General features: G+C 42.2%; 1 protein-coding gene across 1 annotated transcript in view; it reads right to left on the reverse strand.

Moving 5' to 3' along the window:
• The window catches only part of ADAMTSL1 (ADAMTS like 1), a 731,427-nt gene that overhangs the window by 253,547 nt on the left and 453,069 nt on the right, over window positions 1–24,811 (reverse strand). The window contains exon 14 of the mRNA XM_069239462.1: window positions 14,460–14,761. Coding sequence (XP_069095563.1) covers window positions 14,460–14,761 — 302 coding nt within the window. The remainder of the gene's footprint in view (window positions 1–14,459; window positions 14,762–24,811) is intronic.

Below are 24,811 nucleotides of genomic sequence, written 5' to 3' on the forward strand. Positions count from 1 at the left end.
GTGGAAGGGATACCCACACCACCACAGGGTAACTGTTAGCTAAGTGGGTCTTCTTGTCTTCGCATGGTACCCTTCTTTTGGGTTTCCTCTGCCTGGATACTTTCAGTGCCCCACCCCTTCTGCTTTCACCTGATAACAAAGCTGTTGGTTGGACTAGTCTGAGTAGAGTAAGCAAGAGTGCAGAATTAACTGCCCTTTTGCCTTTTTGGAATCCAGAACTACTGTCTGCACTGTTAGTATAAAGATGGACCAGAAACTTCCATCTAGTCAGCCAAGTTTTCACCAACAAAAACTAGGGTCTCCTCACCTGTGACGACTGTGAAACTCTGTTGTGCTGCAGAGTTAGGGAATCCACCACCAACTATCCTTGCTAGGTTCGGGAATAGAACCTGGGAATATTTGCCATAACTGCCAGGAGGGGCTGCATAGACCCTCCTTAGTGGGAGAGAGTTGACTGGAGCTTACGAGGAATACTGGATGCTGTGAGTGAAGTAAGGTAGAATGGGTTGAGGATGCCCACTGCTGTATAGGGGAAAGACCAGCACCGCACTGAAAGAGCGAGGCCCAGGGATACAAAGTGATCTCGTAGCATAAGCAGAAATGCATAAGCATGTGGACAGAGAAGACTGAGAAGTTGGTGCCCAGCTGACTTTCACTGCAGAACTTAGTTCCAAGAAGCTACTCAGTGCTACAGAAGAGAGGGACCGCAGTCCGCTATGCAAGCAACAAAGAACTACGATTACCAGAGGATAAGTACACTGATCAAAATACTTGCATCCAGAACAAAGTACTCGCCAAGACCATGAGGGGTAACCACCTAGCTTAGACACCTAGCTTTGGACAATGGATTTTGTATTTGGGGCCTTGGAAGAACCCAAATCGCAAGATCCAATGAACCACAAGCACTGCTACTCCATCAAAGGGCTTGCCTTGTGCTGGGGCTGCCCCCCTCACCTTGTACTGGCCCTACAGATGCCACTTGTGCAGAATTTGACAGGGCTTGAGCAGGATCACGACTCCTCACGTTCTGTGGACCATGCAGTGCACACCCTGTTAATTAGTGTACCTTGCCAGCAGAACACAGACATGGCCTGTACCGCCATCTGACTGAGACAAAAGAAAAAGCACTGTGCTTACTCAAGAAATCCAGGAGTGAGGGAGTAGAATCTTAGCCTCATGGTGGAAAAATATTCCCAGATAATAAACTTCCCAAGAGAGACCACAGAGACAAACTATTGCATAGAGAGTACCCCCAGAGGGTGTTGAAAGGGAGGAACAGCCTTACCAGTAGTTATTGAACGTTATTAGTATTAGCAGGTATAATTTCTTGCTTTTGAAACATTATGTACAGTATTTTGTTGAGTGTGATTGGAATGAAATACCTCTTCTGTTTCAAAAGCATATATATCAGGTGAACATTGTATTATTAACTGGTACTGGTTGTTAGTGGAGTTCTGAGTCTCTGCCCCCACACCTTCACCCTCTGTGAGCCTTGGATTGCTCAACTTCACTATCCTGAGCGTGAATTGCTAAAGGGGTGTACCTGGTGCTCGGTTTTAACTCAACAGTAAGAGTAACCTCATGGACAGCAGTGGTGCAAGGCTCTGATTGACACAGTCTGAGAAGAATAACCAGACTGCCCTAGGGCTCCAGAATCCTCCCCCCATGACATTTTACCAATAATTAGATTTTGATTAAAAGGTGCCAGGGCCACAAGGTTACAATTCTGTAAACGTCCTTTAAAAGGGTACTGTGTGCTGTCTGCCGCTCACCTAAGAGTCAGTGTTTGTTCTAATCTCAGTCCTTTTAATCAATACTGTGAAGGAGCTGACTGAATACAATAGAGTCTACTGCCAAAATAATGTGGATCCCTTGCAAAAGTAGATGTTGTCTCGCTTCTCACCATTGATGAAACTTGTAGTAGTGATATTTTCTGTTTGATCTGAGTGTGCCAGAGAAAAATTAGTAAATGTAGCATTCATGACAAGGAGATTAAGATGTTAGTGTGAGCTCTGGCATCTTGCAAAGCCAAAACCACTTAAAGAATTTGCTACAATGTTGGCACATCAGTTGAAGCTAGTAAATCTAGTATATGACTGTATGCGACCTAAATAATGTGAGCTGAGCTACAAAGTATCAGACTTTGGTATACAGTGTAGGTTTTCAGTAGGTAGTATAGCCAAAGCAGAAGAGCAGAGACACAGCATCAGTAGTAGTGGCTAAAAGTGGAGCAAGTAAGGATACTGTGGTGCAACTTAGAATGAGATTTTGGAGTCAGAGGGAATGTTTGGATTAACAATGTCATATGTAGAAATGGAAGGAGTCTCCTCACCAAAGTAGGGATTGAACCAATAGCTAAGAAAATTGAGCTATGTTCTGAGAGGGTTTATGACCTCTAAGTCCCCTTTCTCTTCAGGTATTCTGGGAGATTACCATTCTAATAACCACTAAGGGCCAGATGTAGCAAACACTTTGCGACTCGCAAACGGCGAAAATCGCTGTTTGCGAGTCGCAAATGCGTGTTTGCTATGCAGAAATGCATTTTGCGAGTCGGAACCGACTCGCAAAATGCATTTCTGAGTCGCAAATAGGAAGGGGTGTTCCCTTCCTATTTGCGAGTCGCAGTGGTATGCAATTCCATTTGCGACCGCGTACGCGGTCGCAAATGGAGTCGCAGTCACCATCCACTTGAAGTGGATGGTAACCCACTGGCAAACGGGAGTCCCCTTTGTGACTGGACCCAAAAATATTTTTTCAGAGCAGGCAGTGGTCCAAGGGACCACTACCTGCCCTGAAAAAATCCGAAACAAAAGGTTTCGTTTTTTTTTGTTTAAGTGCAGCTCGTTTTCCTTTAAGGAAAACGGGCTACACTTGGAAAAAAAAAACTGCTTTATTTAAAAGCAGTCACGGACATGGAGGTCTGCTGTTCCCAGCAGGCGTCCATCCCCGTGAGTGCCCAGAGTCGCTATGGGGGCGCAAATTGCGACCCACCTCATTAATATTAATGAGGTGGGTCTTTGCGACCCCATAGCAACTCGCAGAAGGTGTCTGAGACACCTTTTTGCATACCAAATTGCGACTTGCAATTTGCGAGTCGCAGGGACTCGCAAATTGCAAGTCGCAATTTGGTATTTTGCTACATCTGGCCCTAAATGAATTACCTAAACGTCCTACGTCTGGGACAGAAAAAGTATCAGTGTGTCCTTTTCCCTGTGCCACAAATGGGTCTTGTGGGAAGGAAACAGGCTCCCTCTTCCCCAGACGTAAGCTATTGGAGTGAGAATACGTGTCCAGGGTGCATGTCATATTATTCCTACAGAAGGAATGGTCAGCACATGAGGCAGTCCACTGTGGCTATGTAATTGGCTAGACCTTCATCAAGTGGTTGTAAAATGGATCATACATCCACCCTTCACATTAAATGTGGGAAGATACAGCTAGACTGGCTGCATTGTTTTTTGAAGGGGTTTTTGTTCAATGGAAATAAATTATATAGTTTGGGATAATGTTTTAAAACTTTGCTGATCACCCATGGATCTTGTGGCTTTTAGATTGCCAGTTTATTAGAAAATATACCGTTTGTTAAGGTTATTATGGATTGGAAGAGCACACAACAAAGATAATAAGCTGGAAGTCCTGTTAGAGGACATGCAGGCCTGGATGAGAAAGATATGTTAGTTATGTACAATATATGATGGTTGGGAGGACTCTCATGGAGCCATGTGCTCTCGAAGGGAGTCGGAGAAGTCCAGAGATTGGCGAAGAGCCAGAAGTATGTTACGCTATGTGTATTTGTGCAGCACACCTTCACCCACAAGGGTGGCACTAAGAAGGTGTGTATTTCTAGCCCAACATTTGGTAAGTTGGTTAATTAGAAAGTCAAGTCTTCAGCTTCTTGAGGAATTCAAAAAGAGGGGAAGAGGCTCTGATTTGGAGTGGAAGGTTGTTCTTTGCTTTAGGAGTGATATAAGAGAACGTTCATCCTCCTGTCCTGGTTCTGTGTATGAATGAGATGTATGCGAGAAGGAGTCCTGTGTAACAGAGGTGTCTGGGTGGTTGGTGGAAAGTGACACAACTGTGAAGATAGATGGGGACTGCACTGTGTGGGGCCTTGAATGGGTGTGTGGGGAGTTCGAATTGAGCATGTTGGTGTATTGAGAGCCAGGGGAGGTTAAGGATGAGTCTGACTGCCGAGTTCTGGATGGTTTGTAGACTTCAAGGAGTTGCTTGGTGATCCCAGCATAGAGAGTGTGCCCACAGTACAACCTTCTGGTGAATATGGTGACAGTTTTTCTAGTGTTGCTCAGGAGTCATATGAAGATCTTTCTTAGCATCTTCAGGATGTGGAAGTAGAATGCAGTCACAGAGTTGATTTATGAGGCCAAGTCCTGTTTGCTGTCAATGGTTATTCTGAGGTTTCTTGCTTGGGCTCTGAGGATGGGTGTGGGCTCGAGTTTGGCAAGCCACCATGAGTCCCATGGTGAGGTGCTCTTGCTGAAGATCACTACTTCTGTCTTATCAGTTTTGGGCTTAAGACATTTGGCTTTCACCCAGTTAGCTATTTTGTATATGCAGGTCGTGCACTTGTTTCTTGTGTTCGGGTCATGTCCGAGAGGAAGAGTATGAGTCATGTGTCATCTGCGTAAGAGAGAATATTGATGCTGTGTGTGTGGATGACGTTGGCCTGAGGCATCATGTATGTATTGAAGAGCATGGGGCTGAGTGATGAGCCTTGAGACACTCTACAGATAAGTTTGCGGGCTTCTGAGGAGTAAGGTACCATGGTGACAGTTTTTGTGTTCTGTCTGTTAAAAAAGAACAGATTCAGCATCTTTGGATGCCACTCTCATGCATCTGTGGAGGATGGAGTGTGAGACTGTGTCAAATGCTGCAGAGAGGTCCAGGAGAAAGAGGGTTGTCATGTCTGCTCTGACAAGGATCATGCAAACGTGGTTTTTGGTGGTGTAAGTGCTGTTTCGGTACTGTGGTTGCAGCTGGTGGGTGCTGAGCCGGTTGGTAAAGCGTTGGTTGACTAGTTTCCCAAAGATCTTTGCCAGGTCGGAGGGGGATGGGTCTGTAGTTGGAAAGCATGGCTGGGTCTGCGGATGTTTTCTTGGGCAGGGGCATGACAGTGGCATGTTTCCTGGTGTCCAGGAATGTAGCAGAGTTTATGGAGGCATTGAGGATGAGTGCAATTGCTTTGCTGATTGTTAAAAGTCCTTTAAGGAAGGCATGGTGGGGGAAAGGGACAGGTGGAGCCCCTGAGTGGATGGCCTTCGTGGAAGCAGCAATTATGACGGTGGTGATGGCAAACCATGAGGTCAGGGTTCATTCATCATCTGTGATGGGAATTTAAGATATGAAACTGATGGGGTCTGGTTGAGGGTCAAAGTTGCTATATATGGAAGTGATTATGTTACAGATGAGGGGGGGATGTTACTGAAGGAGGCAGGAGGTGCAGTGAAATCTTTGATGATGGAGAAGATTTCCTTGCCGCTGTTAGTGCTGTTGCACATGTGATCTGAAAAAGCTGTGTGCTTGGTGTTCTGTACATGCCGGTGTTAGCGTTTTAGGGTTAATTTCAAGATCTCTTTATTGTGGTGTCTTGATTTGTTCTCCATTTGTCCTTTGGTAGCTTGCAGTGGTGTTTCGTCAGCCTGAGTACATCTGTGTACTAGCTCACCTGTGGTAGGGCTCTTGCCGTTGGGTTGCACTTGAGGGAAACTAGGGTGTTGGTGCATGCAGTGATCCAGCTGTTGATACTTTGATGTTTTTCAGCAAGTCTCTGGTGTGTTCGGGCCTGTGCTTAGAGTGGGCAGAAGGCCACTCCTCTTTTAAGGTGCTTTGCCAGCTGAAGCATATGGTTCTGGTAGTGGTAGGTCTGTGACGGTGTTGGATGGGTATGCTGAAACTGACAAGGGTGTGGTCTGTCCATGTCATAGTTGCTTGCTTGTCAATGTGATGTTGCTGATTGAGGAGAAAATCGGGTCCAATAAGCCTTTTGCAGTGTGGGTGGGTTTGGTAACATGCTGGGTGAGACCAAGTTTTCCTATATCTTCTAGAAGGGCCGTAGAGTTTGGCTTGGTGTGGTTTCCTAGGTGAAAGTTAAGGTCTCTGAGGAAGATGAAGGTGCTGCCATTGAGGAGCGGTGCAACGGAGCCCGTGGTGTTGCAGGCAAAGTTGGTGCTGGGTCTTGGTGGTCTGTATACATGGTTTCCACCCAAGGAGAAGTTAACTGTGATTTGGTATATTGATGATGAGGTGTTCAATGTAGCTGGTGTGGGTGTCCATATAGGTGGAGCAGCTAAGTATATCTTTGAGTATGATGGTGACTCCGCATCTGGGCTTGTGGAAATGGTCTTGCCTGATGATCTTGTAGCCGGCTGGGACAGCTGTAGTGATGTCGGGTGCAGAAGTTTGGGATGTTTTAGGGAGAAAGAACAGGTCCAGGGCATGGTCGTGCAGTATGTCCCATGTATGTGTGGCATGTTAAGTGAGCTAGTGGGTGTAGAGGAGCATACATGAGAGTGTGGCAGGTTGTTTGGGTCATGTTTGGTCTGTGTGAGTTTAAGTGGGTGGCTGGTTTGTGTGAGTGCATGGAATGCTGGGTGCTGTTGGTGCAGAAATGGTGGGTGTAAGGCATGGGACAGTGCATGAACAATTGCAGGAGGTGCATGTGAACACTCTTTCCACATTGTGTGGTGCAGTGTGGCAGCACTGTCCCAAGCAATGGGCAAGGTTAAGAATATGGAGGAGTGCAGAAGGGTATTGGTGGGTAGGGGGTTATGAGTGTAGTCCAGGCACAGACAGGCTTGAATTTGGCATGCATTCAGTGTGTACACACTGTGGCCGCTATTAAATAGGTCATGGGAGGAGGCAGAGTGCAGGGTGCCATGGGTGGAAAACCAGTGATGTCCCTGTGCGGATAAATTATAGGGAATCCAGTGGTTTCACTTCCTGTGCAGTTCACTGATGAGAAATTCAGAGATCTCACTTCCAGGGCACATGGGCAATGGGAAATGAAGTCCTCTTCTCTTGCTTGGCTTCTTCTTTTAAATACAGATTTGGTGGGAAATGAGTGATGCCACTTACTGTGCAGATCAATGATGGTATATGCAGTGATGTCACTTTGTTAGTGTAGATCACAGAAGGAAAATTCAAGGGTTTAATTTCCTGCACAGATGGGCAATGGGAAATTAAGTCCTCTCGCTTGGCTTCATCTTTTAAAGGCAGTTTTGAAGGAAGACAGTTTGGTGGGAAATGAGTGATGTCAGTAGGAATCTGTAGATCAGAGTCACGGGGAGGGACTTCAGATATAGTTTGTGTGGGATCCTTTGTTTTGGAGATGGGAGAGGTAGACAAATTGGTATATATTCATTTAATCAATAATATGGATATATCTCTGTGTAAGAAGATGAGGCTGAGGATGTTGATGTTTGCTACTTAAAATCTGTATCAGGACCAAAATTATGTTTTACCAACTAGAAAACCTAATCAAAATCTAACCATGCTATAGCATGTTGGAATATCTGTGTTTTCAGAACCTGGCCAGTTTATGTTAGGATGGTTGGGAGGATTGCCACGGGACAATGTGTTCCAGAAATGAGTCTGAGAAGTTCAGAGATAGAAGAAGGACTGGAAATCAGAAACAGTTACTCTGAGGCCTGCGCAGCAGCAGTTGAGTTAGTATGGGTGGGGTGTTTTTTGGGGGGCTGCTGGAGGTACAAGAACTGCGGCATCATCCTTCTGAAGTTGATGTTATGACTACCATTTGTTAGAGCAACAGTAACATTCATAAACACACCGTGGTTCATGCTGCCCTCTACAAAAACGGTCCAATTGTCTTATCACGAAAGACAGCAATGTTAGGCAAGATGGAGGAATGCACAGGAAATACGGACCCGGGAAATGCTAGGGAGGCGAGAGTGTAGTTTAGGCAAAGAGCCACATTTTAAACGTTCTACTTTTTACCACTAAACAGGATTTCTCACTGTTTATATCCACAAGAATGGTCTAATTGTTACATGATATTTAATGACAGCTCTGGGAAATGCAGCCACTAGGAGCAGGCTGCATTACTAACCGGTTCCTTCTGCTGGATCTCCGGCGGGGTGAAAGGCCGCTCTTTTCTGATCCGATTGCATCCCTCGAGACTCCAAAAACAACCAAATTAGCTTCACCCATTAAGCTGCCTTGCCTACTTGTGGTGCATAAAATTGACTGTGAGTCGGGTACCCAAAACACGCGCTTTCTTCCTTATACAAGTTGACTTGAGTCAGAAATAATTACAAAAATAGCTCGGGGGTAGTGTTCCGGTGGAAGATCAGAACCCTCTGCCTCGCTCTCTTGACTGCAAAATCAAGATGCTTGGGGTTCAAGGAGCAGCTTCAAGAATAAGCTTTCAGTTCTAAGTGAAGTACATTCCGAGCACAATCAGCAAGGGTGTTAGTAACTGCAAAGTGTTTTTTTTGTTTGTTACTATTTGGGATAAAGTATCCTTTGTCTTAACTGATTAGCATATTGCAGGTCACCAAGGAGTTCGTGAATATATGAAGTACAAGGTCATGGAATTCCAAGGTCACTCGCATATTCCTTTTAACTTATGGAAGCAGGGGAGTAGCTCCCAATGGTGCAGCAGGTGTAGTTGCACCATAGTGTGAGGGACCCACTGAGCACAAAATATGGCTATGTTTTTACTAAACCAGAGCTTAGGGGGCCCATTTCCTTCCTTGCATTTGGGCCATGGCGCTCTTGCTAGGCCGCCATAAGGAACAGTGTGTTTTATTTCTTCTAATACAAGATCACACCATAATCCTTTCGACAAGCTGTTTAAAGTCTTTGTTTGCTCTTCTTTTTCATACAAAAGAGATAGTATAGTCGCTGAAAGACGAATAAAAACAGAATAGTCTGCAAAAATAAACTAAAAAGCACTTACAAATTTGTTACGAAACTATATTAGAATCGTTTTAATATGTCAGATTAAAAAAGATGCAACTCAGAATAAATAATAACGTGCAGAGATTCTTCCTTTCCTATAAAGAACCACAGTCTGTCAAAAATGAACCTAAATCCATGTGATAAATCTCACCTTTGTACTCCTAACTTCTTATTTTAGAAAAAATAGATCATTAGAAGGAAAAAACACTTCTCATTTTCCTAGTTTAAACTGCAGCTGCAACGATGCTCTGTGACCTGCTTTCACCTTGGTAGCTGGCTCTGACAGCAGGCATTCTGATATTGCAACTCAGCTGTGATATGTCATTATAGTTGAGCAATTGCATCCGTTACCTATACAAGTGACTAGATATGTGACAACTCAGACTTCGATGCACTGTGTACTGGGTAATGTACCCCCAAGTGAACAGTATAAGGCTACAAGACAAACAGTTAAAATATACAGAGATTAACTACTGATCATAACATCGTTATGATCCTATCCCTTCTGCATCGACCGCAGAAGTAGCCTTATAATAAATCCATAAAGCTGTAATGTCACATGCGCCAACCGTTCTTAGATCCAAAATGGCACCTAGCAGAGCCTTTCTTTTTCATAATACATTGCGGATTCTCAAGACAGTCGGTAACCAGAACTCATCACATCAAATCATCATTCTCCATACATTCCACCGCTTCACCAGAAGAGCCAGCACTGGCAAGAGTTGAACTATGAAAGTGGTGGGTGTGAATACCCATTCTGCTTTACAGTCTGACTACCTCCAGGGTGGTTAAAGAGGAGAGTAAGGGTTATTCCTCAAAGAAATGTGTTATAGAAACAAGTCCAAATATTGAATTTTAAAATACTTACATAGTGTGCTAAGCAAATCAGACTTTGGGATTTTACCCTAACATAGAATATTGTAAAAGAATGATTGCAAACAATGTGATCTTCAGGAGAATTCCCACATTAGTATAAAAGGCCCTCAAAAAATCTAGGGGTGAAGTTTCACATAGCTTGTTATTAAAAATATATATGTATATATATATATATATATATATATATATATATAAAAACGCGTCACCATTTGTCTTGGATTTGCACTCAGCACTTAATACTTCATGCATTGAAATAAATGGAACTTTTGGTTTCGAATTGGTGGTGTCGCCGTCATAATTACGAATGAACACAGGGAAGACTGGAATATGATAGTGGAATGACTATTTAGTAAATATATATATATATATATAAAATATAGATATATATACACACACACACACACATATATATAGCTTCCTTGCATATTTTTATCCTTCTCGTTCCTAGTAGATTCTCAGCCCCTTTAAAAGTGAAAATGTACTTGGAAAGGACAGTATGCAAAAAATAATAGCTACATAGGTCGTATACTCTCAAGCCATAAGCACAGGGGCATCGTGATATCCCGCTTTAGCAGCCACGGTACAGGCCTTTCTGTTTGTAATTGGGCAGGCAAAAGCTCTTAATTAATGTTATAAAGGAATACACCAATAGAAGAACAAGTAGGAGCAAGAAAGAATGAAAGCTTGGTAAATAGAATAGGGAAGGATAGAAGGAATGTTGAATGGAAGGAAGGAGGAAAGTAAGGAAGGATGGATGAATAAGTGGATACATACATGAGTCAGTGGATGAATGAGTAAGTAGATAGATGAGTGTGTGAATGGATGAATTACTCAAGAGGTTGATGGACAGTTGAAAGGATGGTAGATTAAAGGGACGGATCGATGGATGGGTGAATTGAACGGATAGGTGTATGGTTAAGTGAAAGGATGGCAAAGTAAAGGAATGGATGAATGGGTGGATAAGTGAGTGAGTGGATAGGTGGATAGACAGGTGAAAAGACAGCTGAGTAAAGGGATGGATAAATAGGTGGATGGACTGGTGTAAGGATGGCAAATTAAAGGGATGAATAACTGTATGGTCAGGTGCCCAGATAGAAGAGGAAAGGGATGATGGATGGATGAGCTGGTGAAAGGATAAGTAGATAAGAGTGGATGGATGAGTGAATAGGTGGAAGAGTGGATGAATGAATGGGTGGATGGCAGAGTGGATAGATGAATGATGGGTGCATGCTAGAGTGGATGGATTGATGGCAGAGTGGGAAGATGGATGGAGGTCACAGTGAATTGATCGATCGATGTATGGCAGAGTGGATGGATGGATCAATGGATGGCAGAGTGGATAGATGGATAGCAGAGTGGATGGATGGATCAATGGACCACAGAGTGGATGGATGAAAGATATCAGAGTGGCTAGATTATGATATAGGGAAAGACTGAATGATGGATGAAAGAGTGAATGGATGACGAATATAAAAGGTGAAGTAGTGGATATCAGTGGATGGATGGGAGGGGAAATATAAGAATGTTTAGATGCTTGGATGGAAGAAGCAAGGGAGCTCTTCTAGGGAGGGTTGGACTCACTTGCTTGGCACTATCAGAGCTTTAGTTCGAAGTGGGGGTATTTTAATTTGCTGGCTACTCCCTTCTGTAGGCACCGGAGGTAAACACTTTAACAGTGACACGCCTCAGATTCCATACACTTTGCAGCTCTGAACAGTAGCAAAACAAATCATGTCACTCTTACTGCCACGTCCCAGCTATAAGGGGCCTTGTGCTGCTCTGGTCTTTGTTATACCTGTGTGTTGAAAGTATTGTGTCTCACTGATTTGAAATATTAACTCTAATAGAAGCAGGGGAACCAAATCAGCCCTGGCAGAAAGCTCAAACCAGCCCCACGCTGCAGGATGCTGCATGAGAATGGAGCGATACCCGCATATATTAGCTCATAGTATTCCAGGAACTTCACCTCTTAGTATGCTGGAGAAATACCCCTCTGGCCAAGGGCTGAACAAAATTGTGAATTGTGAACCTGCATTCCCCTACAAAAGGCAAATACTCGCACCCACACAGCTGTCAGCCAAACTAGATTAATTTTCCCTATAAATTGTGCTTGTCACTCACCAATTTAATGAGTAGTTCTTACAGCATTTCGAAAAATCGTAATTTATTTTCAGATCCATCCATATTCCATTATAGTGGTTGTGTAGAGCAAAGGGCGGCGAAATGCATTTCAGGGACCTACCCCTCATCAGGGGCCCACTCATGGTTAAAAATGCAATAACAACAAGTTTCTCAGTTACTCAAGTTCATACAATGTATGACCATCAGCAATGTCCAACGTACAATATTTATACGCTCGAACAACCGTTTGACCCACCAACCACCATAGCCATCATTTGACCATGGTCAAAATCAGACCATCAACAATATTAAACGACCATTTACTCACAAATAATGCTCAGCTGAACGTGTCTATCGAGCAAAAGAAAACTTTTGATACTATTACTCCTTATTACCACATTCAATACCACATACATAGTGGAATATGTAGTTCCCTCATTTATTGTCTAATACAATATTCTTGCTAACGGAACCTTGATGAATCTGGCCATGCACTGATCCCGTTTCACATTTTTGTTAACGTTTGGGATACCCTTCAAATGCGGGAATGTCAGCATTTGTGTAGGAAAAGCATATTCAATATTGGTCGGGACTTGGTGGCAAAATCCATGTTTTTATTTCTCGGGTTCGAATTAAGTAATCTTCGTTCACTAAGGTATAGTACAACATAAATTAAAAAAAATAATCGAACCCCAACCACTACATTGAGCATTTAAAACAACTGGTGAAACATTCACGAAGTAAGGTATTCCTGTTCTCAAGGCTGCAGGCGGGAGGTAGACCCTGAGCACTGAGTAACTGTGTTGAATCCGGTTGGGCCAGAACACAAATGCTAAAAGCCTTACCTAAACTTCAAGCAGGAATGGACAACCAGACCACTGCTGGTGGCAATTCTAACATGCTCCATGGCATCATCTCATCCCTAGCTGTATTCAGAGAGGTCGTAACTTTTGCTACCACACTGAATATGACTTTCAACGACAACCAGTGACATTCCAGCACAACACTACCCCGAACGTTTACCAAAGTGTGAAATGGCACAGTTGACTTAGCATGACCGGATTCATCAAGGTTCGGTTAAAAAAGCATACCGTACTAGACAATGAATCAAGTAACCACATGTTCCACAAATTATGTAATGGTGACTGTGGTAGTAAGGAGTATAACATCAAAAAATAATTTTGCTCAATGGATACATTCAACGAATCATTATTCATAAATAAATGGTATTTTAATTGTGGACATAATACATGCTAAATACTGTTAATGGTAAATTATTACATGAGAGAATGTTTGTACAATTGTATAAATTATACAAAAACGGACTATTCTACTAAAATGGCCCATCCTGTTCTGAAAGCAGCCCCTAGCCTGCAACCCAATATTAAATTGTCAGAGTGGCAGAACGCCTACTCCAACCTGGATCAGGGAGTTGGTAAATGACACTAAAATAACACTTACATATTGTAAAGCCCCAGAAACTTCCTTAGAAACTATATAGATGGTCATAAAATTCAATCCCACCGGGATAGCTCCCATGGGTGTTAGTAGAGCCCATGACACCAACCCACATACACATATGTTGCTTCAAAGCCAAATAACTGGCACAGATGTCTCCAGCATTAAGCCAATGAATGCTCTGCAATGGATAACCAAGAACCCCAAGAGAATGAATCAAAGGCAAAATCATTTGGAACAGCCACACATGTCCATATTCGCTCCAGTTAGAGCTGTCAAAGGATCCAACCAGTTATTATCCTATAAAATCCATAACTGGCTAAACACAATAGTCTAGTGCAACCTTTCTGACCACTGTGCAATATGACTCCCCCTTAATGTGCAAAATAACAAATACCATATCCACAAACCATTTTTACTCCAATCATTGAGAATCTCAGGGTTACAAAATGCAAAACAACATAACAATTAAAGACTGACATTATTACTCATCATTAAATAAATTTCACAGAGGCATGTACAGAGCTGTTTCATATCATGATTCAAAAAATCTTGCAGCATTCCAACCTCTGTGGAAGCAAACAAATCAAATCACCTCAAATGGGTGACATTCTGGTCCCGTTTCAATGAACATGCTTATGCTTTTAATTTTCCTTTTGAAATAAACCTTTATGCCTTTCTTCTCTACAGTTCCTTCTTTTCACTTATAGGGAAATCCCTGTTTCCAGTTGACTGTGGTAACTTAAAACCAGCATCAGAATGAAAACGATGAACTTCTTTGAAAGGTGGCTTTGGCGGTGTGCCAAAATGCCTCCATAGGGAAAACAATGGCTATATGACACATTATCAAATGTACTGTGCAGAAAAAAAATTCTGTGAAACCATTTTACTGATCTGACTCCTTTCTAAAATGGCCGCTTCTTTCATATTATGATAATCTCAGAATCGGCCTGTGTGTGGCAGAAGAATGCAGCATGAAATAAACACTTAGTTTCACAACCTTTTGGTCAGTCCTGATATTCACAGAGGCACTAGTAGCTTTAATTTGGTTAAGTAGCAGCATTTACCTCCACCGCAGGTCTCGGAGCACTCTGTGAATCCTTCATACTCCCAGTCATGAAGCTCCTCTAGGTCCTGCAGGTCACCATAGATTAGGTCGGCTTCTTCTGGGGTGTACTCGCCTGCCTCGCCATTGCAGGGCCCACTGTAGCAGGTTCTCTGAGAAACAGGCTTGGGGCCTTCACATTCATCAGTAGGCAGGTCAGCCACAGTTTGCGAGAACGACAGGAGCACCTGACACTTCACCACGCGCTGCTGAGTACCAACTCCACAGGTCACGCTGCACCCTGACCAGGGCTCTGGGATGTACCTGAAAGAGCGGGGAAAGATCTGATGCAACTACAGCTCTTTGAAACATTTAGTGATATCATGAACTCATGCATGTTGACTGGCCTCGCTTCCCCTAAGACCACGCCTCCTTTTGGATTTTTTAACCAATTTGTAAAGTCTGCCCATTTATTTTGGAATGAATCTCGAGAGGTTTAAGTTCCAGAATGGCCAGGGTTCTAGATCTTGGAACTAGATAAGTATCAGAGGCACTCAGAGCATCTCTGGCATATTTGAACAATGAGCTGCCCTTTAGCTGCAAATTATTTCGGTAGCAACCTGGTGATATTGACAGCACCTTGGAACATTTGAGCACCTGCCAAATATTAGTGGCAGTGATATGATACAATGCACTGTGCGAAGCCACCAGGTTCAGGAATTCTACTGGCTTACTATTTACAAAAAACATATACATGGGAAAGAGGGGAAAGCTTGTCAAATACAAAAAAGTTACACTTGAAGAAGAATATATTTTTGAATGTAATAGTTCGGCAAAAGGAGATTTGAACAGGCTGGTTCGTCCAGTTTTACATTAGGTCATGGAAAATTGAATATCAGATTAGAAATGACGTGAGAAATCCTCGACATAGACACTTGTGGTTCATGAACAACAGCCCACACACATTTTGCCACGCAACACATGCTTTCTCAAGTTTAAGAACAATTATTTCTGGTTTACATTGATTATGTTTTAAAAAAATGAAGATGTGTCACCAACTGTTATTCTAAATTCTAGTTCCAAGTCACTTTCTAGATTTTTAATAACGATCTTCTAAAAAAGGGTACTACCATCTTTCAAGATATTGTAGCCTCTGATAAGGACAGCTCACCGGTGGGCCCAGTTGAATGCGTTATTACCTTCACAGTGGTGTTACTATGAGCAGAAACGCCTGTGAAGCCAATAGAGTTTTAGTTGATACATTTGAAAAATGTTATATTTCATGTAGTATCTGGACATTTTTTTAAAATCTTTGGAGAAGACCATCTTCAAAAGATGCTTGTACAGCTTGGGTTTGTTTGTTGTGCTCTACGTCACTCTATTAATGCAGTTTTGCTTCTTTTTCTCCTCAACTCTGACCCTGACTAGGTAGACTGCTTTTGTTCTGTCACTGGAAGTTGGCATTGTGAGGGGCACTGTGGTTGAAGAGGGTAGGTGAGTGGTGATGTTAACGCATCACCTCAAGCGGTCCAGTGAGGGGACGGATTAGGCGCATAGCGAGCGCCTTCTTTGACGTAAGTGTGACTATAAGGGGACACTCCCCCTCCTGGAAACTGGGGCAAGTAGCCTTTAGACTTGGGGCCTACGTTAGTTAGTTCCTTGCTTCAGGTAGGCTGCATCATTTCTTACTTTTCTGTACCCACTCTCTTACTGAGTGTTGGATTTCTGTCTCTGCATTGCATGACGTTTAGGGATCCTAGGCCCTGAAGAATGCCCCCGACCTTCCTTGGCTCTTGTAGAGGGCAGAAACATATCAGCCATTTTTAGATAGGTGACCCAGTGAGTCCTTGTTCTCACCCAGGTGTCCCATCCTTGTTTTTAAACACACCAGCAGATACCATTATTAAAAGTGTAGATTTCACACTGGTAACTGCCTAGGTGTTTTTATATCTTTCCCTAGCTTAGCTGGATCCCACTAATTCCAGATAAGAAAAATTTACGCACTCCCTCCCGTTCTTTTAACGGTGAGGTTGAGTCCGTTCAGGTGGCATTGTCCTGCCTGGGTGGGGCTAGGTGGTCAAATGATGAAGTATGACACTATATAGTGTGTGAGACCACCTAGTCCGTAAAGGAAACACCCCCCCATCACCACTTCACAGCACTTACACTTCATTCACACACCCATTGAGGTCAAGGAGCTCCAGGAAAATCTCCTTAGGGTACAGCTCCTCATTATAAGTGAACCCCATGCCCTTTTTGTGTTTTTTAACCATCACATTGCCCATCTCAGCCATCTATTAGCACTCCCTCTGGTGGTTGCCACTGAGAAATTATTTGACTCTCCATCTTTGTATTCCAGGGGCACCCCTTTACTGGTCGCGACTATGAAGTGAGGCCCATGCAAACATTCTGCTTTCCCAAGACAGTTCGTCATTATTGGTGGCACTGCCTGTCTCTGCATTGTCCTCAACAAACCATTCTTAAAATGCATTGTATTATGCTTTGTAAAAAAATATATACGGAAGGGGGCGGATTCCTAAACTCAGACTCATCAGTTAAAACAGGAATATCATGCGTCTACAACACAGATCACTCACAACTCTCCACCACCCCTCCACCACCTTACAAACAACTACCTCTCACCTCTCTTCCTACAGAAATAGCTAGAAAGAAAAGCCCATATAAGAATGAGCACGGGCCTATGGCAGTGCCCAGTGAGTTTTTCCTGTGACTAAAAAGCCCAGATTCCTAGCAATCATTGTTGTGTCCATTTGGTACTGAAATGTCTCACTTGATCACCAACAGGCAGTGGGATGAGCCTGTGTGTGGGATATAGTGTGGGAAGGTTTCCGTATTTTATTTCTTTGAGTATAACAATTATGTATTCAGTGACTGCAGTGCTCCACCTTCCAGGGCTTTTTGTCTGTAACCCAACCCGGGCAGATTTAATCAAATACGTGGTGAGTTTGCTTCCTGCAGCTGTAGGACAGGAATTTATTTCCCTTTGTCTCTTACTGAGAGAGACCACCAGTAGGCCACGAGCATCTGGCGCCCAGATATTATTATTAGCTCTCTGATTCTTGTGCTCGTGTTGGGGTCAGGCCTGGCATCTTGTTGAAAGCTTCATCCAATGTTCAGGCACAACAGTCTTTGAAGCAACGAAGGAAGACGAGCTTCAGCAAGAAAGAGCCAAGCAAAGAAGGTCCACGCTTCCCAGGCCTCCCCCTTCACCTGTGATCCTGGTACCACAACAATAGCTATTGGGACAGAAAGTTTGCGACTGCCAGGAAGTTAGAAATGGAGGTATCCCAAATTAATTTATTGCCCTGGGGTTCACTGATTACATTGGACACCTAACTTCATTAAACAACCGTTCATCCGCCTTACATCACACATAAAAGATGGGATATTTTGAAAGGGGAGACTTTACAACGCTAATAGTTCTACTTCGAGCAAACGCGAGACGCATTGCATTGCAAATGCTTGTTAAATTTGAGGTGGATGTCAGGGTGTGGGGGTACTATAAGAAGCAATGGATTGTGACAGTAGCAAAGGGTAGCACTTGGTTTAACTCCAGATTTCTTGGCAGTGCTACCTGAGAGATTTATTATTACTTTTAGTACACAGGATTGACCGGAAGCCTTTTCTGACATTTGCTTGAACTTTGGCTTTGAGGGCTTCCGCTAAGCAGTTACAAGGAAAACGGACAGTACAGTCTAACAGATATAAATAGAAAGTATGACAGTCTTCAATATGATTTAGCTATTAATTGTTATTAACACTGACAAATATTCAGAATCTTTGGGAAATACTACGTGAAGTTTCTCTGTTATCATAACCAATTAAAGCAATAGTTTGAGAGCAGTCAGGGAAAGGTGGGTTATGTAGATTTGAAGATGTTGCCAACTATAGCCTTTTTAAGGTCTAACTTGACAGCGCAGTTGTGGAAGGATAATTATGTGAACATCACTAGAGAGGGACTTTGGCTCTGCCCACAGGGAGCCAGGAGTACATATTTTGATTGGGCAGAATTGGTGCACTTCCCCAAAAAAAAGTGCTTGCCTTCCACACAGCTGTGATCATTTTGTTTACTTACCCAGCTGCCTGACGTTAACCTTTCAGAGACACACACATAAATGCACGCATGTGTGCTGGCGTGCACACACACACACACACACACACACGCACTGTAATGGTATTTAAGTGTCTTAGATAACTAGATTTATGATGTTTTTCTCTGGTAGCAGCACAAATGGGAGGAGGCCATCATTACCCTACATGGATTGTTACGCCTGGCTTGATAGTGAATTTATATGTGAGAACTATTGGCATTGCCAATGTTTTTTTTTTTTGTCCTAACAGAGTTTTCTGATTATCTAAATGTCAGGTATGTGCATATAAAACTGGGTTTAAGATTACCTTAACCAACTTCCAATTCACTACTTTTTAGTACATTCCTGAGAAACATGGTTTTGTTTATGTTCTCGTCAGAATTAGCATATCTTTTTGATTATTATACTAAATTGTTCAATGATGGCCAAAGAGCTAGAAAATATGCAATGCTTCGTTTAGAAAATTAATATGTGAAGACAACAAAAAAATGCATTTTCTCACTCGGGTTCAAAAATTCTTAATATTCTCAAAAAGAGAAAGGCAAACCGGCATGTTCTATGTGGACTTAGAAAGTGACATATGAACTCAGTGGCTGCCCTTGTAAATTTCACAGATCTTGGGTGATGGATTTTCATGGGTTGAGGGAGGGAGGCAGTGCATTGGATACCCACGAAACTTTGACAGCATGCGAGGTCCAGATGGGGAGAAGACAGGACTCTAAAAATCTATCATGGAAGCTACCTTGGATATCGGGTGTAATTAACATATGAACTGTCTATCCATTAAGGTAAATCAATGAGAAAATGTTTAATGCGCTGGTTGTTAGGAACTGCGATAAAACCAAAAAGTAAAAAAAAAATACTTTAAGAAAATCTTCAAGTTATAATGTATGCAAGTTGTTCATGTTGCAACAGAAGAACACAGAAACGAAGTAAATAACCTTCCTCAGTAATAGGCACATTATTCGCTTCCACTTTCTATATTGGCATAATTTCACAAGTTTTGCATAGAGATCAGAACATCGAGTTGAGAATCTCCACTACGACAATGTCAAGGTAAGTGTGGATATGTATGTATAGATGTGCTATCTTTAACTCCACTTGTTGCAGGTTGATATTTTCCCCCTTGATATTGTGACATACAACCGGCCACTAGAGCCTTTTGCGAGTGTTAAATTGACCAGCGTAGTAAGTGTTAGGTATTTTGAAAGAGAAATGGGTTTGCATTGGGATGACCAGCAAAGATAATCTTCCCAAGACCACAGAAAACTTAAACTGAGTGCCAGTCTTCTGCTGCAACGTGAGGTCTTACCATTCTCAGTTCACACAGTTTGCCATCTGAACAATATGCATGGGTAGGCGCACATTGGGATGTAGCACAAAGCTCAGAGATATGTTCTAATGGACAAAGACAAAAGTAATTGTAACCCTCAAGATGGAGGTTTACCCATCTTAGCTTGAACCATTCGTTAAAAACAAAGCTTATCTGGACTAGGTTTTGGAAAATAATTGCCACCCATGCATTAACCCACATATGACTATACCAAGGGACATCTCTTGTGACCCCCTATAATATATTTTGGTGCCATCTATACACTGGTGGATAGAGAAGCCCCTTCTGCAACAGTACTTCTTAATGCTCCATGTATACATTTAATAACATAGAAGACAAGGCAGGCCCTTGGAGAATTCTGCAGATCATTGCCATATGGCCAGACTTTGAGTCACCTACCCTGATTGCAAACTATCCAGTAGGTGATCTACAAGCCATTGAGAACTTTAGGAAAGTGAAGAAGCTGGCACCCAACGTAAATTCAGCTAATGAATGTAACTTCAAACTTAGGTCTTGCAGCCACCCATTTCTTACCATTGGTTGGCTTTACTTTCACACTTACCTGCTTGCTTTCTTTAGGATGGTTATTCTTGTTTTGGCCTATCATGTTTTTGACATGTGTTTGTCCCACCCCTGGAGCCTGGTGTCTTTACCATCTCTCTGATTAAATGGCTTCTATTGTTCCATTGCTCATTTGTAGGGAAGCGCTTTTTCATTTTTGCTTAAGCACTCACAGAGTGCGCTAATATTTTCCAGCTCTTCCCTTCTCTCTCTTCCAATGTTATCCCTTTAAATGTCCACTTGTTCTGTGTTTCTCTCTTGCTTACTTCTTTCCTTGCACTCCCTACGCTCTCTGTGTTGTTAACTGGTCTTGCCGATGCTGTACATTTCGTACGACTGCTAGTGTGAAAAAACGTCCAGAACACCTTCTAGCAAGCACACAATATATTACGTTTTCTTTAGGGTGCAGAGTGATTAATGCCAGGCACTGCATTTCAATACTCCACTTGTAACAAGCTGCCCCCAAGTTGCACCTCTTCTCCATGCACTTGGGTGAAATTATGCCTTTTCATCTCTATTAGAGTTGGTTATACCCTTGCAGAAAACAACCAAGAGGCAGAAGAGCTGACTAAAACGTCCTGCAAGATTCATTTCGATTTGTAAAAAGTAGATAAGCACATCTCTCCCTTATAAACCAGCTGAAGGCAAACCTGTAAATCTTTGCAGTTAACATGTAATGGGATTGGTCTAACAGCAAGAACTCTTAGAACACCCACTGCCAATGCATTCTGTTGCAGCCTCAATGCTTCGTTTAAACTGTTTGCTGCCCACATTGGTGCTAAGGGCCATATGTATGAACACATTTTCCCATAGACACAGAATAGGCAAAACTTCTTGATACATCTGGCCCTTTGTATCTTCTGACAGAACTTAATTGTTCTTTACACAGACATCTGCATTCTTCTTGCCGCCTTTCAAAAGCTGAAGCTTCATGTGATCCTGGGCAGAGGGACAGACCAATCTGATATTTCCATTTTTAACGCTGTGCCACAGCAATATACTGCAATTATCACCTGGGGCTGCCAGATGAAGGTATTAGTGGGGTTCACAAACTTTTACATAAATGCCTACTGCTCGTTGCAGGAAATGGCGAGGTTAAATTGAGTTAATCTTGCTTTATACACTATTAACAATTCCATCCACAATGTGAGCCTTTCTCAAACTTAAACCAGCTGATGGTAAGCAAAATGACAGCATGTTTTAGGCCGGGCTTTGACATAGCTTTATTTTTTGCAAGCCTAATGTTTAAAGAAAAGAGAATAAAATGCATGTATTGCCATACTTGGGATTTTGTTCAGCTGCTTCATCCGCTGCTCTGTATAAGTGGTGCTGACATTTTGCTTCTGCCCACCATCTTATAGAGCATGGAGTAATAGGTCTGCCCACTTCAGCAACTGGCTCTTCACTGTGCGCAACAGCATCACGCACGTGCACATATGCACATTCATCTAAATAATTAGCCACTTCAGTGCCAATGGCAGTAGGCCAAACTTTGCTTTCATTTCATTCTTTACATTTATTTTTGTGATGGATCATTTTGTACTTTTTTCCCAAACATATACTCACTACTTTCAGACTGTAGAATTGCCTTATTTCTTTTTACCTTTGCACTTTTAATGCCTACTGCATATAATTACAAAAAACTCTTCACCCTCAACCCAGCCTTATTTTCATTTTATATCACCCCCATGTTTTTCTCCCACCAGTTCCTCCGTTGCTTCTACACCCGTTGCCTATCACTTTTTTAAACTGTATGTTTTTTTTAGCATTGCAGCAGCAGCTGCTGTTTGCTGCCAGGCCACTTTGTAGTACAGAAAGCGGTTTTTTTTTAAATCTAAAAACATCTATTTTTGTTATTTTCTAGTTCAAGTGGTGCCTGCCATCTTGTATCATTTTTTTTTTTTAAAGCTAAGTAAATTTGCCCAGCTCATGACAGTAGCCCCATCATTGCTGTGTTTCCCAATAGCTGCACAGCATCAGCAGAGAGCAGTCCGCTTTTTCCAGATGCTGCACAGTATTGAAACAACATCTGCAAAGCTTATAGTTCCAAAAGGCTAATAGGGCCTTTAATGCTGGAGCGGGCCTTTAATAGTTGTATAGCCCGCTCTGGAGGGCTATAAGGCTACATTACAACTTTAGAATGTTGAGAGCTTCACTGAAGACAGTGGAGTGAACCAAGGTATATAATGTCTGATACAGGCGTCCTACTCCAAGATTCCAATGACTATTTTCTGTTTCTCCCTGTTTATATCAGAACATTCTACCAACAGTGGGTGGAATGCTTTAATAGCTCTGTAGCCCTTCTGACTCAGGTGATACCAGTTGTTAAATGCCCTCTCCCTTATTAAGACCTTCACCTGAGGCTAGGGCCTTTTACTTAGGTATGGGGTCTTTAAAACAGGTAAAGCCCACTGCACTAGGTTATTAGGATAAATTATTTTGCTCACTCTTGGATTATTTGCACATTATATCTGAGGCAAGGGCAGAGGATGCACAAACAATATGAAGAGAAATGGGAAGGTATTTGTCAAAGGTTTTGATAGGCTACCCAGAAAGACTTTATGCTAGATCACTCACTATGATTAATCCGAACCCTTAGGTTAGTGAGACAGTGCTAGAAGGGGGTCAAACTGATTTTGCTACCAAGATGCTTCTGAAAAGTGGTTTGCTATAAGACTTATTAACAGGTCTTGGTGCAGTTAAATAACAATAGTTGTATGGCAATGTTGTACTGCCATTAATTAACCAAGTCTTTCCCTGCTCCGTTTCTCATTGCCTCCGACTCCGAAGCTAAGTACTGACACAAGGAGCTCCCCACATATTCTTGCAAGGAATTGCACCTGGAACTAATTGCATAAGGAGCCACCACTCGCTTAGACGGTGGAAGGAAGTCTGCTTTTGTGGCTAAAGGTTTAGAGCTCGGATGTATCAAAGGGTTTTTCCCCATTCTGTGTCTATAGAACAATACGTTTGTACTATGGACCTAGATTTTCAAAATAAAACTCTGAGCTTCAAATTGTCAAGAGGTGTGATTTCTGAAAAGTAGCTAACATTTCCCTTGCTACCTTAGGAAGCTCCCTTGGTCCTGTGAATTGCTTTTCACTAAACTAATACCTTTATTAAAACAAAGAACATGTACTTGTTTAACCATTGTTAAGCATTCTAAGAGCAACACTAACTCATAATGAAATGATACCATGTTACATGCCTTTTTCCTCAGGTACACAGATTTACTTGTTAATCACTGCCGATGACTGACTGCACAATATTGAAAAAATAACAAGTTATTGAGGTGAGCCCAGGGCCTGGTCCTCGTGTGTGTAGTAGGCTGTCCACGACAAAACTACTCCACCAATTCAACATCAGCTGAGGTTTTCAAAGTACATAAAACCAGCACATTTTTGAGCAACACTTGAAAGTGTATGCTTACATAGTCAGTATGAGAAGTCTGCTTATACATATAGGAATCACGGGCCAGGGCTACCTTTTCATGGTGAAGCTAAACCCCACTACCTCTAGAACATGAACAATGGATTTCAATAAGAAAGATGTGCTTCGTCATCTCACAATCTTCATATCATAGCAGTAAGCACCCTTCTGGAAGAATGTAAGTCTCTACAAGTCACTATGAACATATAGCCCATTTACAGAGAACATGCTGGTGATGCTGTGCTTAATGGAAAGCTATATCTGTAAACCACATAATCACTGCTCACATGATTTAGACATGACCTATTCATTTTCACACATTATTTCACATATTATTTATGTGTTGTTTTATATTTAAGTTTAGTAAACTAAGTGAACCACATTTTTTTGTTACCTTTATTTAGCATATGTGCATCTTGACATAATCGTGAGTAGGCCTCGATGCCTTCGTCTATTCTGAAATAAATGTTATATCTCTGCTTGTTCTGCATAACATTTGGGTTTTTTCAGGCACCAGAGTGTCTGTGTTCTAATGTAAACATGTTGTTTTTTGTTAGCTTAGATTTTTAAGGTGGTGGGGTAGCAATAGTTTGGACGATGATTCCCACACTTGCAGGACAGGAGGGGAAGAGATGGATACTTCTTTGTGAGATATCATGTAGGTTATGATGATTGAAGAAGTTGGTGCTGTATTATTCGTGATTAAGAGACCGACACTTAGTAAAGAGAGACAACTAGGTTTTGATTGGTTCCTGCTTGGTGGGAACCTGAAGAAAGTATCACTTAGCTGGAATTTCATGTTTTAAATGTGTTAAGCTTGTTAGTTAGTTCGATCAGTTTATCTGTTCACCATTGCAGGCAGATGTCTTTCCCCTCTCCTGATACTAATGCTCCTAATTTTTGTTCTTAGTTACTCTTGAGAGCTAGCACATTCCTCTT

This window comes from Pleurodeles waltl, chromosome 1_2 (genome assembly GCF_031143425.1).
Source record: "Pleurodeles waltl isolate 20211129_DDA chromosome 1_2, aPleWal1.hap1.20221129, whole genome shotgun sequence".
Taxonomy (NCBI): domain Eukaryota; kingdom Metazoa; phylum Chordata; class Amphibia; order Caudata; family Salamandridae; genus Pleurodeles; species Pleurodeles waltl.